Below are 19,032 nucleotides of genomic sequence, written 5' to 3'. Positions count from 1 at the left end.
AGATTTGAAATAGCTCAACTGGAATTCCATCACCTCCACTAGCTTTGTTCATAGTGATGCTTCCTAAGACCCACTTGACTTCGCATTCCAGGATGTCTGGCTCTAGTTGAATGATCAGACCATCCTGGTTATCTGTGTCATGACAATCTTTTTTGTCTAGTTCTTCTATGTATTCTTGCCACCTCTTCTTAATATCTTCTGCCTCTGTTAGGTCAATACCATTTCTGTCCCTTATTGTATGCATATTTGCAAGGAATGCTCCCTTGGTATCTCTAATTTTCTTGAAGAGATCTCTAGTCTTTCACATTGTATTGTTTTCCTCTATTTCTTTGCACTGATCACTGAGGAAGGCTTTCTTATCTCTCCTTGCTATTCTTTGGAACTCTACATTCAAATGGGAATATCTTTCCTTCTCTCCTTTGCCTTTCACTTCTCTTCTTTTCTCAGCTATTTGTAAGGCCTCCTCAGACAGCCATTTTGCCTTTTTGCATTTCTTTTTCTTGGGGATGGTCTTGATCACTGCCTCCTTACAATGTCACGAACCTCCGTCCATAGTTCTTCAAGCACTCTGTCTATCAGATCTAATCCCTTGAATCTATCTGTCACTTCCACTGTATAATCGTAAGTAATTTGATTTAGGTCATACCTGAATGGTCTAGTGGTTTTCTCTACTTTCTTCAATTGAAGTCTGAATTTTGCAATATGGAGTTCATGATCTGAGTCACAGTCAGCTCCTGGTCTTGTTTTTGCTGACTGTATAGAGCTTCTCCATCTTTGGCTGCAAAGAATATAATCAATCTGATTTCAGTGTTGACCATCTGGTGATGTCCATGTGTACAGTCTTCTCTTGTGTTGTTGGAAGAGAGTTTGCTATGACCAGTGCATTCTCTTGGCAAAACTCTGTTAGCCTTTCCCCCTGCTTCATTTTGTACTCCAAGGTCAAATTTGCCTGTTACTGCAGTTATCTCTTGACTTCCTGCTTTTGCATTTCAGTCCCATATAATGAAAAAGACATCTTTTTTGGGGTGTTAGTTCTAGAAGATCCTAAAGGTCTTCAGAGAACCGTTCAACTTCAGCTTCTTCAGCATTGCTGGTTGGGGCATAGACTTGGATTGCCATGATATTGAATGGTTTGCCTTGGAAATGAACAGAGATCATTGTGTCATTTTTGAGGTTACATCCAAGTACTGCATTTTGGACTCTTTTGTTGACTATGTGGGCTACTCCTGTATCTTAGTTCTTCCCAAATTATGGAAAGTGTTCTTTTATGCTTTTTGTCCATTTTGTCATACTTCTTCCTTTCTTTCAAGTCCACATGTCACAGTCTTAAACTGAGCAAATATCACTCCTAATTTTTCCTCTTATGGGTTCCAAGTATCATCCCCCACTCCCTTGAATGACATGGTGGCCTATGGAAAGAGTCCTATAGGCCAGTATTTTTCAAACTATAATGTGTGTGCAAAGCATATTGTCACAATGCAGATTCTGATTGGCTTGTTTTTATCAAGCTTTGTGAGCTACTTGTATATTTTAGAGATTAATCTTTTGTCCATTGCTTCATTTGCAGATATTTTCTCCCATTCTGAAGGCTGTCATCTTGTTTATGATTTCCTTTGGCTGTGCAAAAAGCTTTTAAGTTTAATTAGGTCCTATTTGTTTATTTTTGTTTTTGTTTTCATTACTCTAGGAAGTGGGTCATAAAAGATCTTTCTGTGGCTTATGTCAAAGAGTGTTCTCTTGTGTTTTCCTCTAAGAGTTTTATAGTGTCCGGTCTTACATTTACATCTTTAAACCATTTTGAGTTTATTTGTGTGTGTATAGTGTTAGATACTGTTCTAATTTCAGTCTTTTACATGCAACTGTCCAGATTTCCCAGCACCTCTTATTAAAGAGGCTCTCTTTTCTCCATTGTATCTTCTTGCATCCTTTGTCATAGCAGTTATATTCCAACTTCAAAAAAAAAAAAAAAAAGGTCAAAATGCAGGTTCCACTTCAGCACTCTGGACAGCTCCCAGTGTTGCTGGTCAGGGGACCATGTTGAGGATCAAGGCATTGGTCATCACAGTGATTTCATCTCTCATCTTGTCCTCTCTAGCACTGGCTTGCTACCACAAAACTTTTTAGACGTATAAGAAAAAATATCTGTTGCTTACCACTCCCAAGAGTACATGTTTTAAATAATAACTAGGAAAAACCTAAACTGTTTATTCCAACACTGCCGACAGAAGTCATAAATCTGAGCCAGTTGTACTAAAGAAGTGTAATTTCAGCTTGGCTTTGGGTACCTGTGTTGAGAAAACAGAATCTTCTACCCAAAAGTTCTCTGTTTTTTTAAGCCAGTGTGTTCTAATTCCTGGTTTCTTGACCAATGGATGAAATTTTTATTTCAGAGTTTGGGGGGGAAAAATATAATCCCTTCTGTATGCCTTCAGACACCCCCGCTAGGCATAGTTAAGTCCCAGGAAGTGGCGAAGGATTAGACCTGTGCATCTCAGTGACTGGGTATAAAATAACAATTTGTATCTTCGTTATCTGATTTCCAAAGGCTAATAAGCAGTGTTTTTCCAGTGACAATGAACAAAACTCAACCTCAGATGAGACGGGCTCACCGCTTCTCAATGGTTTGCCTGCTCTTCCTGTTGGGGTTCTTTACTCCTCAGAATCAACAAAGAAAGCTCATTTGTTTCACTTTGTGAAAACTCTTCATTTTTCCCTCAGACTTTCCATTTCACGCTGTGTGAATTTTATTAAGATCTCTTTCACAGAAGCTAAGTGCTGGCTCTATGGGGCCCTAAGGGCTGGCAGTTGCAGCCTCTGTAATTTCTAAAGCCTCTTGAGACATTTCTTTTCTACTGAAACTCCTCGGAGAATCACAGAGAAGAATCTAAAATCTTTTCGGTGCTGGAAGATGGGGGTTGGCCTCATGAGTATTTCATGCAAATCTTTTGGTGTTATAGCCTGAAAACAACAACATGGCCATCCTGTTAATATCCAGTCTGTGAACTGGAACATCATATTGATCCTCAGTGCCTCTTTCTGAAGGCTGCCAACTATTTTTAAAAGCTGGTTTAAAATATTAATTAATTTTTTTTATTTTAGAATTAGTCTTTATTAATAAAATATATCCATAATCTTGCTGCCTGAGGAACTGTCAGTGGTTTTATTCCAAGAAAAAATTGTTTTAAAGGTGCATGAGTGCTAAGACGTTTCAGTCATGTCCTACTCTTTGTGACATGAGGGTCTAGAGCCCACCAGGCTCCTCTCTCCATGGGATTTCCCAGCCAAGAATACTGGAGTGGGTTTCCACTTCCTCCTCCAGGGGACCTTCCTGACCCAGGGATCAAACTCGTGTCTCTTAAGTCCCCTGCATTGGCAAGTGGGTTCTTTACCACTAGCACCACCTAGGAAAGCCCATTTTAAAAAGTAATCATAGTTAAATAATAGAAAAGGAATTTGTATTCTGATTTTTTTCCTCTTGAATTTACACTGTAAGAATTTTAAGGAGTTCCCTGGTGGCCAGGTGGTTAGGATTCTGTGCTTTCACTGCTGTGGTCCAGGTTGAATCTCTGGTTAGGGAACTGAGATCTCACAAGCCACACGGCATGGTTGAAAGAAGAAATAGAGTTTCAATGTTATTACGTGCTTTCATAAATGACATGATAATAGCTTTGTAATAGTCCATCAGATAAAAATATTATATTTAAACCAACAGATTCTCTGTGGTGGATATTGAGATTAGTGTCATATTTTCTCTATGATGAAAATAATAATAACCAACATTTTTGAGCACTTAATACATGCTAAATGACACTAAAAATATTGTATCATCTCTTAACTGTCATAATGATCTTATGACATGTGTATTATAATTTTTTCCTGCTGGAGATGTTGAAAGGAGGGTTGGCTTGCTCAAGGTCACACTGCTGGTAAGTGGCTAAGCGAAGATGCAAACAAATATTCTTATATCCATGTTGAGTCTCCTCTCTGCCATGTTGTCTCTTAGTATATACTGAGATTTACGTAAGGATTCTTCAGTTTGAATAAAAGCTTCAACCTATGTATGCAGATCCTTAAAGTCTGCTCCTTGGTTCCTGCTGCAATGAGTATAAAATTGCTGATTTTCATTCTTAAGATTTCAAGCACTATCAAGTCATAGGAGATAGTGCTGTGATATCAATGCAAAGGTTCTTAAAGCAACAATTTGTTTTTATTCTTTAAATATTGGTAAGACATGCACTGTCATAACTGAAATTGCTTTTACACTGCTGTGAACACTTCATCTTTAAAATTACAAATGTGCGTGGATATTCACTCTGAGTTTCACTCTCATGCTCCATTTATAGGCGCATTGGTTGGTTAACTGGCTGGCTGGCTGGTTGGTTGGTTGGTTTGGCCCAGGATGAATCTGCTTCACTCATGCCTGTGTGGGTCAAGGCGGAGGGGATTACAGGGCGAGGAGAACTGTTACGCACTTGAGCACATGAAGACCCATCTCTTTCCCTGTCTCTGTTCTCACAGAATGTGTGACACAGGAGAAGGACTGTTCACTTTTCAAACAAGGGAAGGAGAAATGATCTATCAGAAGGTCCATTCTGCGACACTGGCCATAGCTGAGCAGCATGAGAGATTAATGCTAGAAATGGAGCAGAAGGCCCGGGTAAGGCCCCTTCCTTGGTAACCTAACAGCTTGGAAATGAATGTCACTGAGCTCCAATGCGCATCGTGTATATGTGGGTCCATTCAGGGCAGCGCCCCAGTGTCCACCCCCACCCCGGCCCTGAGAGCCTGTCCCAATTACCGAACCTCATCTCTCGAATATTCTATTCAGTGTATGACAAAGCAGCTGTTTGTGGCCGCTGCAGGGAGCCATGCACTTTGTGTATGTACCTGTGACCTGTTGCCATGGTTACCTGAAGAGGGATGGCGTGCTCGGAGAGTCAGACAGGGAGCGGCACCCTCTGCATATCTCCACACGTAGCCGGACAATCAGAGATGCGAGTGTAGACCCACAATAACGAGGAAAACAGGTTTCTACCAGAAAGCGTGCCATTTTTCTTTCTGTCTTTGTATTTATTTTAGATTCTCTGAAACTCCTAGCTCTTTCTGTCCATGTTTCAGAGCCAATACTAAAATGTTTGCAGAAGGTGCTTATACTGTTTACCAGGTGTCTATTATCCTGTCCTGGAACTATACTGTAGTTTCAAGGTCAAGCTTAGAAATAATTTCATAAAGAATCTGAAATAGCAAATTTTACAAGTATCTGAAAAACAGTATAAGCTTTACTACTAACTTCTTTGAAAAGCAAACAAAAGAATTATTATTGGTCATTGATCATCAAAAGAGATCAATATTGTCTTTCCGCAGAATTTATAGGGATGCATTAGAACCCATCTATGAGAGGACAAAAGTGGAGTTTTGAGAACTAGGTGGGTCACTACCCAGAAAAATACTCATATTTCTATTCCATTAAAAGACTATGGGGCTTTCTATCTAGTATTATTTTATTTGGACTTTAAAAAATCTCAAATACATAATAACTTGAAATGTAAAATTATCTTTTAAATGTAAGAAGACAAAGTGGTTTAAGGAATGATTTTACATTATTCTTAATACATTTCAAATTTTGTCAATACTACATACACATTTTTGTCTCTCTATCCAAGATACGGTTTAAAGAGCCTTCCTAATATCTAAGGGTGGCAAATGCAAGTCAGACTTCCATTTGGCCTTCAGTGAGAGGTGAACGAGTAGCTGGAACATAAAGAGGATTATTAATATAAGACTATGGGATTAATTGATGAAGTACCACCAGGACGTTGGTAGGATTTAGTCTTGAGAAAGATTTGGGTTAAATTTAAGTTATTTTAACAGTTATCTAATTAATACAACATTTTTCTAATGGCTTAAATTGGAAGAAAAAAAGTAACTACCAAATTTTGAATTATTTGAGAAACACAGTCATTATCAGACCATATTTACAATCTGCTGGTGTTCATTTTGAGCTAAAATGAACAACTGTGATGTCATTTTCTATTAGTCAGCAGGCATAGTTCTTTACTTCTGGTTGTTCTGAACAGGCAAAATGCTTATAAGTAGAGGCACTTAGACAGTATTTTCATGAAGGAGAGTCCAGGAGCTCTTTCAAGCAACCGTAATTGTCTGTGGTAAGGACAGCCCTCAGTGTGCTGGCTTCCCATTCTGGTTCTACTCATGGGCTGTGTAATCTTGAGCAGCTCATTTAACCTCTAAATATTTCGTTTTCCTCTGTCTGTAAAATGGGGACATAATCATTCTACTTATTTGGTTGTAATGAGGTATCTGTGCATTAATACATATGAAGTGCTGAGAACAGACCTGGCACACAGGAGGTACCGTGAAAGGTTCATTATGATGATGATGATGATGTGGAGTAGTTTTGAGATCTGCAATGATGGTGAAGACATGATAGTTTTATTCCCAGCTGTAGCTAAGTAATATGTTCGTCCCTTTCAAGTACACCTGACAAGCCTGTGCCAAAAGAATTGCAACACCAAATTTGATTCACCTTTGCCATTGATGTGGTTGTATTTTGTCTTATCCTGTGCCACTGAGAAGCAAGTCCAGGGAAGAGGAGGGAGGCTATTGCTGTAACGGGGATGGTGCAGATGGTCCACTGACTGAGCTCTCAGGCAGGGGAAGCCAGGATTGGGGTACACTGTAGATCTGGGTGCTCGGAGATGGAAGGGGAAGGGGACAGTATTAAAACAGCAGGCTCGGGACTTCTTCAGTTATCCAGTGGCTTAAACCGGGTGAAAAAGTGTGACTACCAACTTTCAAATTATTTGAGAACACAGGGGAAATTATTAAAGCCACATATTTAAACAATGGCACCTCTTGAATTTGTTTCCGTTTCACAGAGGTCATAAATTAGATAAAACACTCCAAGTTCTTCTAATTCTGTTGTCAAAAACGAAGGTGTTCCACTTTGCATGTGCAACAATTTCAAGGAAAGTTTTCATTGTTTCGGTGATAACAGCCATTCATCAAAACACATCTCAACGGTGCTTGCGTGGCTCTGCCCGTGGAGGGTGAGTGTAGGCTAACATCATCGTCAACAAGACCTCAAAGGCCCTGAAATAATTTAATTTTGTATTTCAATGGATCTGTTACATACATACACACACAATACTACACACACAAACACAAATAATATAAAAGAAATTTCTTGTTTTAAATTTGCTTTGTATGTTCTTAAGCTTTATAAATGCTATGAAATGTACACAGGGAAGGAGCTGATGAGAAGATATAAATGGAATTTTTTTTTCATTTATTTTTATTAGTTGGAGGCTAATTACTTTACAATATTGTAGTGGTTTTTGTCATACATTGACTTGAATATAAATGGAATTTTTAAAACACAGGTTTTTCCTGATAGCTTATCAAAAATAAGGAAAGAAAGAGGGATTGTCATTAGTCATTTCAAGCTTCGTAACAATGTCAGTGATTTAAAAGCAAAGAACCCCCCATAACAAAAATTACAGTTTGTCCTTTAAAAACATAGTGTCTGGAATGCTCCTGTTCTCAGTCATTCTTGCTTCCTGATCACCTGAAAAGCTCTGGGCACAATTTAAGGACAAACAGCATCAGTTATTGAAATACGAGCAAGATGGCAAACCACGTGTGATGCCTAAAAAACACCACTGGCAGGACTTAAAGGTGCTGCTGTCCAAAACTGTCACTTCTGTGGTCTTCCTAAGCTCCAGTGGATGGAGAAAAACAGCAAGAGTCTCACATAGAATGTCCTTCCTAGAAAACAAATAGTTTTCTTTCACTAAGATCTATCATTTTACTTGCTCTTGTTACCAGAAATAAAAGCAAGTTAAAGTCACACATTTAACAAACTAGAAAGTTTTACTGTTCCCCAAACTGTAAGCCTTTTGAACAGTAAGCATTTAAAGACAAATGATCTTATTTCCCTTTTATAATGTAAGATGAAAAGAAATTTCTGGTGAGGAGGCAGCAGTGCCTGCCTCTCCAGCCACCCCATTAGCACATAGTAGGCCTGCCTTGGAGGAGGACAGTGGAGAGGGGAGAACGAAGCTGGTTTCATGTACAAGTGACTTAGACTGCGACTCAGAGTTAGTGTATTTGCCCTTCCAGATTTATACATGATCACAGATCTTACCCAAGTATTGACTGCTACCAGCCTATGAAATAGTTCTTGTCTAAGTAGCTGTATGACCAAGGAAATGCTATTCCATGGCATGAATTCCGAGATGGGTATCTTTTTCACAGTTTAATGTCTCTCAAGTCAGATGAGAGTTAACGGTTTAGTTAGCAGCACTGTTCTTTCCTAGTGCCCCATAAAATCATGTGTCTTTCTAATGATGGCATCCTAGAGTGTATAAGATACCATAATACTTGTCATAAGTATTCTGAAGACTCTAAACTGTTATTCCCAACTGTCACTAAATTCTATCTTTCAATTTCTTTCAAGTCCCTGCTTAATAAGGCGAGGAGTACCATGTGCCCATTTATGAATTTTGAAGAAATAAGCAAGCTTCCAGAATGGGACCTATCCTGGGCAGTTTGGCTTTCTTTTGAGTGACAGCATTCTTCATACCCGCATTTTACGTGAATCTCTATCAGCTATGGGGGAAAAAAAAAAGCTAGTTCTCCCATACTGAAAAGATGAAGAATTTGGAAGCAAGATAATCTTATGAGCTATAGACAGGAAAATGTTAACATTTTTTGCAATCTCTTTTCTAGGTTTACTCATAGAAGGTTATGAAATTCTATAAATTGTTTAAATGAGTGATTTATGATGGCAAATGGTATGTAACAACCAAATATAGGAATATCTGCATATGAATTCCTTCTCCAAAGTTCTGTTCTTGACTCTCTTGCTCAGTGTTATCAATTATTAACCAGCAGACAAGAGCCTTCATTATTACTGACAATGACCGGTTCCCTGCTGGGAAACGCTGTTTGCATTTTTCTGAAATTTTCTTTTACTGATTGGCCGACACTGATTAAACTAACACAAGCTCAGTTAGAACAAATTATTATAGTTGATAACTAACGTGGGCCCATGTTCCTGATGTTTCAGAACACTAAAGGAAAATTAGTTTCTAAACAAAAACAAAGAAAATACTAATTTCTATCTGCAATAAATACACAAATGAGAGGGAAATGACAGGAAGGCAGTATATAATTTTTCTAATACATCGTGCTGAGACATAGCATGATGGTCAAAATTTTATTTAGATTGTGTGTTTTTTTCTCTTTGGAAGTTGCTGTGACTCTAGATGTCACTTAAAAAAATGTATTATATATCATATATATGTATATAACATATAATCAACTTGATTACAATTCATAAGGTATAAGGAAAATTAATGTCTAACGTTTAAAAGTTCAACTGTGTTTAAAAGACACAATTTTGTTTCTTTTATTTATATTGCTAGAATAGAACAATAGTAGGGAAATCTACAAAAATCGTTCTGTTTTCCTTTCTTTAAACTATAGTAGTCTTACTTATTCAGAGGCATACAATCTGCTCTTGGCAATTACAGGAGTGTCGTTGTTGTTTCTTAACTGAGTCGTGTCCAACTCTTTTCGACCCTGGGAACTGTAGCCCACCAGGCTCCTCTGTCCGTGGGATTCTCCAGGCAAGAATACTGGAGTGGGTTGCCATTTCCTTCTCCAGATCTTTACAACCCAGGGATCAAACCCAAGTCTTCTGCTTGGCAGGCAGATTCTTTACCACTGAGCCACCAGGAAAGCCCCAATTACAAGTGTAATTTCCTTAAGAGAGAGAAAAAAAAAACCAACCAGATTTCAAAAGTCAGTCAAAATGATTCAGCATACAAACATATAGGACATATATGCATACAACCCAAAGAATCAGACTGACCCCTCTTTGCGACAGTGCTGTGAAATGGGTGTGGGGGAGTAGGCCAGTAGGGGCAGTCTAAAATCTGAGAAATTGATGTAAGAATTGCATGAGAAGACCGTTAAGGCTACACTTAAAGAATGTGAGCATAGTTGTCAGTCCCTGGATGCACACACACGATGCGGAAGCCGCACAGCATGCTGGGTAACCAGGGAGACTCCAGGGAAAGACCAGCAGAGCCGTGTGACCTCCTGCAAGTCACTTACCTTCCTCTCCTTAAAAGAAGGAAGAAGGAGCAAGAGCACCCACTGCAGAGGTTTAGACTGCCACCTGGTCCTTAGTAAAAGCTCAATAATTATGAGGTAATTCATAACACGGCAAAAGGAACACCTTTCATTTTAAGTGGGTAAAATTTTATAACCACCACTAAAGTTTATCCCAGAATTCACTATATGCATACACTGGAAATTAATTACATACACGTATTACAGCCTCTGTATACTTCAAGATCAAATGACAGCAAAACTTTTATTTAAAACACCTATGAAATTTAATGTTTAATTAATCTTTTAATTTAATGTATTCATCATATTCCTTAGATTCAAAGGGTAGCTCTGTAAATGTATCTGCTTACAGATGATAGATAGATAAAGAATATATATTCTTAAAAGCATTACTGGGACTTCCCTGGTGGGCCTGTGATTAAGACTGTGAGCTCCCACTGCAGGAGTGTGGATCCCATCCCTGGTTGGGGAACTAAGATCTTGTGCTGCATGGCATGGCCTAAAATAAATAACAGATAAAATAAAACAACAACAACAAAATGCCATCAAAAAAAAAAAAGGAGGCAAAAGATGCAAGCTGATAAACATTAAAAAAAAAAAAAAACTTTACTGAGTACAGATTAGAGTGGCATTCAAAGTATTTATGTAGATGTTCGTAATAATTTCTGATGTTATTCCAAAGTCCAGCTTTTTTTCGCACTCTGCAGAAGTATTTTGGTCAATTCATGGTTTAAAATATGTAATAATAACATCTATTTTGTTTCAGGTTAATGAAAATATTATCCCACAAAGTCCAATTTTAAACGTCATCTAACAGCTTCCAATACGTGACTATATAAACTACATTTTATTTGTGAGTCTGCTACAAACTCAGCAAGGTACCTTCTATTTTTTTCCCCAGTTATGTTGAATAAAATGGAAGATTAAGAGTGAGTGTCCCCTATTGAGAATTAAGTCTGTGAGAAACCAATCATCCATAAACCTTCTAACTTCAGAGGACTCTCTGAACGAATCCAAACAGTGCCAAGCTTGGCTGGTGTACGGTCTCCTGGGCTTCGATTTCTGTGCAGCTTTCGAGTTTCATGAGCTCTTTTCCAAGAACAAATAAAACTAACTGTTCTTGAGGGAGTGCGCCGGTGTTGAGCTTTTCCTTATGAAGCATCGTGTTTTTTTTCTTACGCTGACATTCGTGTCCCACGTCACATGAACACTCGGCCCCACCACCTGGATTTCTGCCCTGTGTCTCATCTACACGGTTTCCCCACCCATTCCTCTTGTCTCAGACAAACCAGGGGCTGGCTGGCACATCTGCCCGTAGGAAGCACGTTTTAATTCTCTTCGTCATACAGAGAAGCTGTGCCTTTTTGAAGACCGGTTTTCTCGGGGTGCATGCCCAGTAGTGGGCTTGCTGGGTCATACGGTAGATTTACTCCTAGTATTTTAAGGATCCTCCAGAGTGGCTCTATCAGTGTACATTCCTACCAACCATGCAAGACGGTTTTCCCTTTATCTCCACATCCTCTCCAGCATTTACTGTTTGTCATCTTTTGATGATGACATTTTCATGGGTGTGAGGTGATACCTCATTGTAGTTTTGATTTGCAGTTCTCGAATAATGAGCGATGTTGAACATCTTTTTTATGTGTGCTGACCATCTGTATGTCTTTGTTGGAGAAATGTCTGTTTAGGTCTTACACCCATTTTTTGATTGGGTTGTGTGTTTCTGATAAGCTGCATGTCTATGGACTTACAAATACAGCAGAGGAAGGAGAGGGTGGGATGAGTTTTTTTGCTTCTGTTGAGCTCTTAGACTTAGGTCGGTGGTCTTTACTGAGCACTTTGGACATGAGTGTGCTTTTCATATTAAAAGCATCGTCTTGTAAGATATTTAAAACAACAGTGGAAGCACATTAAATGTGTCTTATCTTTAATTTAGAGATAAGGAAAAATTGAATCTTGGAAAAAAAAAAAGTTTACGTACCTTGCCTGAAGTCAAATGGCTAGGCAGCTGTGGTGTTGATCTTTGATAACAAGTTGTGGACCACAAAGTCAGTGGACTTAGCTCTGAGCCTCTGCCACACAAATTGTGGTCTTTTATTTTTGAACATAGGAGAGAGGTGCTCACGTTCTGCATCAGTCCAGTGGAATTGACCCAACTTGTGTAATTCTCATCTTACCTGCCTTTTGAATAGGAAGTTTCCAATCAATTATTTTACAATGAACTGTGGTAAAGAGGGAAGGACGTCATGGGCTCTGAGCCCCAGAGGCATCGCCCACTGGCTGTGACACCATGAACAAGTCCCATGACCCCCCAGAGCCCCATCTCCCTTGTCTGTAAAAGTCAGATGGCACATTTGTTGATAATTTATGTGGATATTAAAGGAGATAACCTATGAAACCAGTTTGCATAGGTCAAGGCACATAAGAGAATGACTCCTAACTGCTCATCTGTAAGTGATAACTTTCTTCTCTCCCAGTCATAGAGATTTGTGTCTCAAGTGCTAATATGATTTTTAAAATTCTAGGCAATAATTAGGGAGAGGCAGCACAAAAGGAAAATTTATATTTAACAGTTTTTTTTTAAAATACACATGAATTTTATGTAGGTGAACACAAATTAGCATTAAGTTTTATCACAAGGGCTGGCGGGGTCCGAGAACAGCGAAGGGAAATTGCAGAAGGCAGTGGCGTAAGCTGGATAATATTGTTAGTAAAATGGGAAGAGGTGCTGGGAGCGTGTGCATTCACAAAATCACATCAGTGGTCAGGCCCTTCCTGCTGCTTCTTGGCAGCAAGACTCCTCTCAAAACACAAGGCTATGTTGTCATTCGTGCGGGAGGAAGCTCGCCTTCCCAGGAGAGATCATCGTATGAACAGGATAAAGAGCAGTGGACTCAGAAGTCAGGAGGACTGTTTTCTGTTGGGGGTTCTGCACTCAGGATTTTACCTCAAGCAAATCCCTGAATTTTCCTGGACTTGGATTTTCTATCTGTAAGATGAAAATGGTTGGGCTTTCTAGGAGTCAGACCTCGATTTAATGGCCTGTGGACACAGTGAGCCGGGGCTTCCTCAGCCCACGGCAGCCTCAGAACAGTGAGGCTTACCTAGTGACTCAGAACAAGGGAGGCAAGAAACTGCCCCCAGGGTCTTAAAGGGTGTGCCCAAAACGGCCTCACAGTACTGGCCCTCATCAGCCAAAGCGGTCACCAGCCAGCCGGGTGTGAAAGGCTGGAACCCAGAGCCCTGCTTCTGAAGGCAGGCTCTCCAATAATTTGCAGTGGTCTTCAGTCCTCCACGGCCCTTCTGGAACTCAGACATTCTGGCTTCTCCCTAACAGCCCAGGTGGCGCTAGTGGTAAAGAACCCACCTGTCAATGCCCGAGACTTAAGAGGCAGGGGTTCAATCCCTGGGTCGGAAAGATCCCCTGGAGAAGTGCATGGCAACCCACTCCAGTATTCTTGCCTGGAGAATCCCATGGATGGAAGATCCTGGAGGGTCACAGTTCATGGAATTGCAGAGTCGGATATGACTGAAGCACTTGAAAGTGAAAGTGTTAGTCGCTCAGCCTTGTCCGACTCTTTGGGACCCCATGGACTGTAACCTGCCAGGCTCCTCCATCCATGGATTTTTCAGGCAAGAATATTGGAGTGGGTTGCCATTCCCTTCTCCAAGGGATCTTCCCAACCCAGGGATCGAACCCGGGTCTCCCGCATCGCAGGCAAATTCTTTACCTTTTGAGCCCCGAGGGAAGCCTGTGGGGTCGCAAAGAGTCGGAAATGACTGAAGCGACTTAGCACGGCTCATACACCCCCTGTCTACCAACCATGGGGTGTCAGTGTGTTAGTATACCCACTTCATAGTAAAAAAAGAAAAATTTTGAAATAGAGAAAATTTTGAAAAGTTGGCTCCAGTGTTGCTATGTTTGAAGCCATCCTTTAAAAAAAGAAAAAGACCTTCAAGAGAGTTAGACTCTCAGATAGACCAAGTAGGGCACTTCTGTGGCAAGACACAGCGGTTCTAGAAATGCCTCACTACTAAAAAGTGAAATCGAACAAATACGTTCAAGTCCTATGTCTTCATCTTTAGTTAAAACTTAAAAGCCTCCTAGTTTTATGTGGCTTTAAGGGCCTATCATTAACTTATCATATCAGGGACTCTGGACAGCATCTTCTTGAAGGGCTGCACTTGGGATGCAGACATATGAGCCCCAGGGGGCAGGGTCCCCCACCAGCGAGCAAATGGGACTCCAAGGCCAGATATGACCAAGGTGACGTTTATGGCTCCCAGGTTTGCCAGGAGTCAGTCACTAAATAAAGAAGACATGTGTTATTAATTAGAGGATCACCCATTGTCAGAAAGTGCACATTGGCTCAGATTACATCAGAGAAATATGCGCCAAGGTCAAACAAAACCATTTCTGGGACTTCTAAAGAAAATACTGTGAATCAATGAAAATGAATCTCTTCTGGAAAATGCAATGTAAAGTATCATTCTCTTTTAACTAATCATGTGTCTGAGCATCACCTGATAGGATGTTGTGTGGATCTCTGTAGCTAACCTGAAGTTTATCTCTCAAATGAGAAAAGGTACCACCCCTTTGAGGAGGGCAGGGCAACCCACTCCGGTATTCTTGCCTGGAGAATCCCATGGACAGATGAGCCTGGCAGACTACAGTCCATGGGGTCACAGAGACTCAGACACGACTGAAGCGCCTGAGCACCAGGCACGCATGACCCTTTTATCATAGAACTTCTCAGGGAAAGCACTGTTTTCTGTCAAAGGAGTGAGGAATGAGGTCGGTTTGAGGGGGGAGCCATCTGGCGAGGCTGGGGGCGGGTGTCAGGAACATAAGATGCCGTGTGGTCCGGCCCCTCAGCATGGCTGTCCTCTTGCCCTCTGTCTGTCCACTGCCTGGCCAGTGTCTTCTTCACCTGCAATCTGCTCGCATAACTGGCCTGCCTAAGCACTTGCCCCAGGCCCCATGCTGAGTCACTTCAGTTTTGTCCCACCCTCTGCGACCCTATGGAGGGTGGAAATTCACCAGGAAAGAATACTGGAGTGGGTCACCACACCCTCCAGGGGATCTTCCCGACCCAGGGATGGAACCTGAGTCTCCTGCCTTGGCAGATGGGTTCTTTACCACTAGGGTCACCTAGGATGCCCACCCCAGCCCCACCCCTGGTGCTTACTCTAATCACAGGGGTTCTGAGGAGCCTCTGGCGCCTCTGCTGGTTGCCCTGGTAACTAACACGCCCTCCTGACGTCCATCCCCCTGTAACACTGCTGCTGTGTTGCCGCACACCGGGGCGTCGCTCCAGGACCTTGCTTCCAACATGTGAGCATCCCCAGCCATTAAACCAGGGCCCCCCAACCTCTGCGATCGAATGCCTGATGCTCTGAGGTGGAGCTGTTGTAATAACTGTAGAAATAAAGTGCACAATAAATGTAATGTATTTGAATCATCCCCAAACCATCCGCCCCACCCCGACTGTGGGAAAATTCTCTTCCATGAAATCGGTCCTGGTGCCAAAAAGGTTGGGGATCGTGGCCTTGAAACCACTGATGTCTCTGACTCTGGGCTCTTCAGTCTAGAAGCTGGGCAAGTACAGGGTTTATAGGTCTGGGGGGTGCAGCTCAACAGACACTCAAAGGGGTGAAAATGAAATGCCATCTTGCGTTTGGCGCTATTTTGGGGTGTCTGCTTCTGACAGGGGTTGCATCTCCATTTTTTGAGTTATTTTACAGTTCAGTAAATTGTAGAACGCTGATAGTCATGCAGGTAATTCTTGCTTATCGAAGTGCAGATAAACGTGTCTGGTGGAATAGAACGGATCACCGCTGTGGTTCTTCACCCGCGTTCCTGACCGACTGTAAGCTCCTTGAATTCCCCTTGGAATCGGTCTTTCATCTTTTCATTCCCTTCTTAATTAATGAGATTAATTGTTTACAAGTGTTCATTTCATATTTTTTAAGTCACGATTTTCCTTACTTAAAAATGATGATCCTGGGGTTTCCCTGGCAGTCCCGTGGTTAGGACTCAGCGTTTTCCCTGTGGTGCCCCGGGGTTCAATCCCTGGTCAGGGAACTAATACCCTTCAAGCCACCCAGCACAGCCCCTTCCCCCCGCACCCCCCAAGAAATGGTATCTTGAAACAGCATGTTATGCAGGAACCTGTAAGAGTCTATTATATGTCACTCATATTTAACCCTGAACTTTTTCAAGAGCCGATTTGAATTGAATATCTTAAGTAAAGCCTGAGACACAGTTTCTTTTTCTTTTAGCTTCAGACAAGCTTGACGGAACCCATGACGTTATCCAAATCGATCTCTCTTCCTCGCAGCGCCTACTGGCACCACATCACCCGGCAGAGCAGCGTTGGAGAAATCTACAGTTTGCAAGGCAAGTAGCGCCGGGAGCACCCCGCCTGGGCTTCCTGGGGGCGAAACCAGGAGCCACGCCGTTTGCTTTGTATTTGCCCCCACATGCTGCTCCTCCATTTCCATTCATCTGCTGAATCTGGCCACAGTGGGAGCTCTGAGACTTACCATGGCTTTTCTAAAGTTATTACTTCATAGGCCTACGGTAAAAATTATCCCAAAGCTAACCAAGGGCTGAGGAGCCGCTTTGGCGGAGGAATTGGACTGAAAAAATGATACAAAACATTGTCAGAAGCTAAAAGTAGCTACTACCAGGGTCTGTTTCCTGCTGTGTCTTACAAAGGGTTTCCCCCGTAGCATCTTTTTGCCGTAAGAGGGTTGAATATCTGTTCAGGAGGCTGACTGCTGGCTCCGCAATGAAATGCTCCATGAACTTTCTCATAGTTTTAAGGTTTAGCCGAAGCCTTGACGTCGAAACCGTTTGGGAGGGAGCAGGGCAGCAGGAGACGAGTGTACGTCTGTTGCCTCCGTATTTTTCCTAATGGTGAATGGTTGATTGACTGTATAGACGTGGCTTAGCGGATGAATCAGATTAACAGTGGCAGGTATTTGATCAATAACAGCAGAACTCAGCTTCCACGATTCTCTTCCTGTTTCTTCCCTTCTGTGCTCAATGAATAAACTTATCCTTCAAATAAAATATTCAGCTGCAAGAAACTAATAACCGACCAAGACAGGAAGAAGCAGGAACTAGGAAAAATAAGGCTTAAAAACACACACACACACAGATGAAAACTCTCATCAGACAAACCTTTTTTTGAGGTTTGAATGTACGAGGTGCCCAGTAAATACCAGGTGAAGGAATAACTGTTATACCCTTCAATGTAATTAGGCACTCAGAATATTCTTCTTTTTATGCATTAACTTTTGCTCATATTAACAACACTAAATGTTTTGAGAGGAAAAAATGGTAACAAGCAACCTGAGTGTTATTTTTTAAGCAATATTTGCTTGCCAGATTTTCAAACCTAGAATAATGAGATTCGATGAATGGGGATGAATGATTAAAGATACATTCTGCAGGAAAAAGCAGTCAGAACCATTTTAGTCACTTATGGAAGATAATTGCATTTGATATTTTAAATGAACTGTCTTACCACCAACTTGACTACTGTGTTTAACAGGTTGTGATTATTTTTTATATTTATTTGTATGAGAAGATCTTTAATAGGATAAGGATTAGAGGACTGGGAAAGGGAAGGGAAACTGCTTTGACAGTTCATGAATCAGAGAAGATGTGCTTCTCATTTCGTTGATTCCTTCCAGAAATGCCAGCACTATGCACTTAAATTGCCAGTCATGATCTTGTAAAATTCATCTTGCTTGTTCCTGAGGTTAGAAATAATTAGAAAATATGTTTTTAATATAAGGTTATTTTTATTTAAATGTAATCATATATCTGTAAATATTCAATAGAAGAAAGCTAAAAATATGGAATATTCGAAGAAGAAAATAAAAACAATTAAATTTCTAAGCAAAAAGGTGAGATACTACTACAAATAAGTTGTAAATGGGTTGGAACAACTCTACAGATAACTTTCGATTCTGACAAGGTCTGGTCTATAATTCCAGCAAATAAAAGACTGTGGTTTTCATGGTGGCATGAAAAATTTTTCTCTGAAGGTAGCATTTAGATGGATAACTTCTGAAATAATATCAAAAGTGCCCAACAAAAAATACCGCAAGGCAGTGAAATTGCTGAAAACATTGCATTGAGACTTGTTGGAGAACAGCAGTGATTTACACAATTAAACAGAATCAATAAGTGATTAGATATTCTGATTTGTCTCACTAATATTTCCAGTTAAGGGTTTCAAATGCCTTATTAGTTATGATCTATTTATTTAGATGATTGTGTTGGGAAGGAAAAATGTACCTTCTACCCTTCAGGGTTCTTTGGCTGGTCTAATAATTAAGTTGATGTGAGATTAACAGGAGAAAAATAAATGTAATGGTATATATTAGGGATTCCCATGAGACCCAAAGCCAAGAATGGTGGCTGAGGCTTATACGGTGTTCTGAGCTAAGGGAAGGGACAGGGCCTCGGGCTTCCAAGGGCGGAGGTGGGTGGCAGGACAGAGGTGACAAAAAGAGCAGGTGTTTGGTAATTAGATGTTTGCTCTGCCACACAGATCGGTCCTTCTGATAGAAGTTATCTCTGGTAACAGCTCCGTGTCTGAGTCAGGCGCTCAGTCTGGATTCTTTTAGGCAATTAAGCAGGAGGTTAAAAACTCTTCCTGAGTCTTCTGGGCCTTGATTGTCTTTGGCTCAAAGTAATCCCCTTGCCAAAGTGGCATGTTCTGGGGAGGCTCATTCTGAACCCCTTCAATCTCAATGTCACATTCTTCTCTGGTTGCTGTTTGTAGCTAACAAAAAAATATGCATTGATGAAGGTAATTACTGTAAGTCAGAGAACTATAGTCAATGCAGAGTACA

At 40.9% G+C, this 19,032-nt stretch overlaps 1 protein-coding gene across 1 annotated transcript in view; it reads left to right on the top strand.

The window, feature by feature from the left end:
- DOK6 (docking protein 6) overlaps nt 1-19,032 on the top strand; it is a 393,486-nt gene that overhangs the window by 296,743 nt on the left and 77,711 nt on the right. Inside the window, exons 6-7 of the mRNA XM_043888767.1 lie at nt 4,519-4,657; nt 16,441-16,558. Of these exons, the coding sequence (XP_043744702.1) occupies nt 4,519-4,657; nt 16,441-16,558 (257 nt within the window). The remainder of the gene's footprint in view (nt 1-4,518; nt 4,658-16,440; nt 16,559-19,032) is intronic.

The sequence above is a fragment of the Cervus elaphus genome, chromosome 27 (genome assembly GCF_910594005.1).
Source record: "Cervus elaphus chromosome 27, mCerEla1.1, whole genome shotgun sequence".
Classification (NCBI taxonomy): Eukaryota; Metazoa; Chordata; class Mammalia; order Artiodactyla; family Cervidae; genus Cervus; species Cervus elaphus.
The sequence above is the reverse complement of the archived record's forward strand: the minus strand, read 5'-3'. Positions and strand labels throughout refer to the sequence as shown.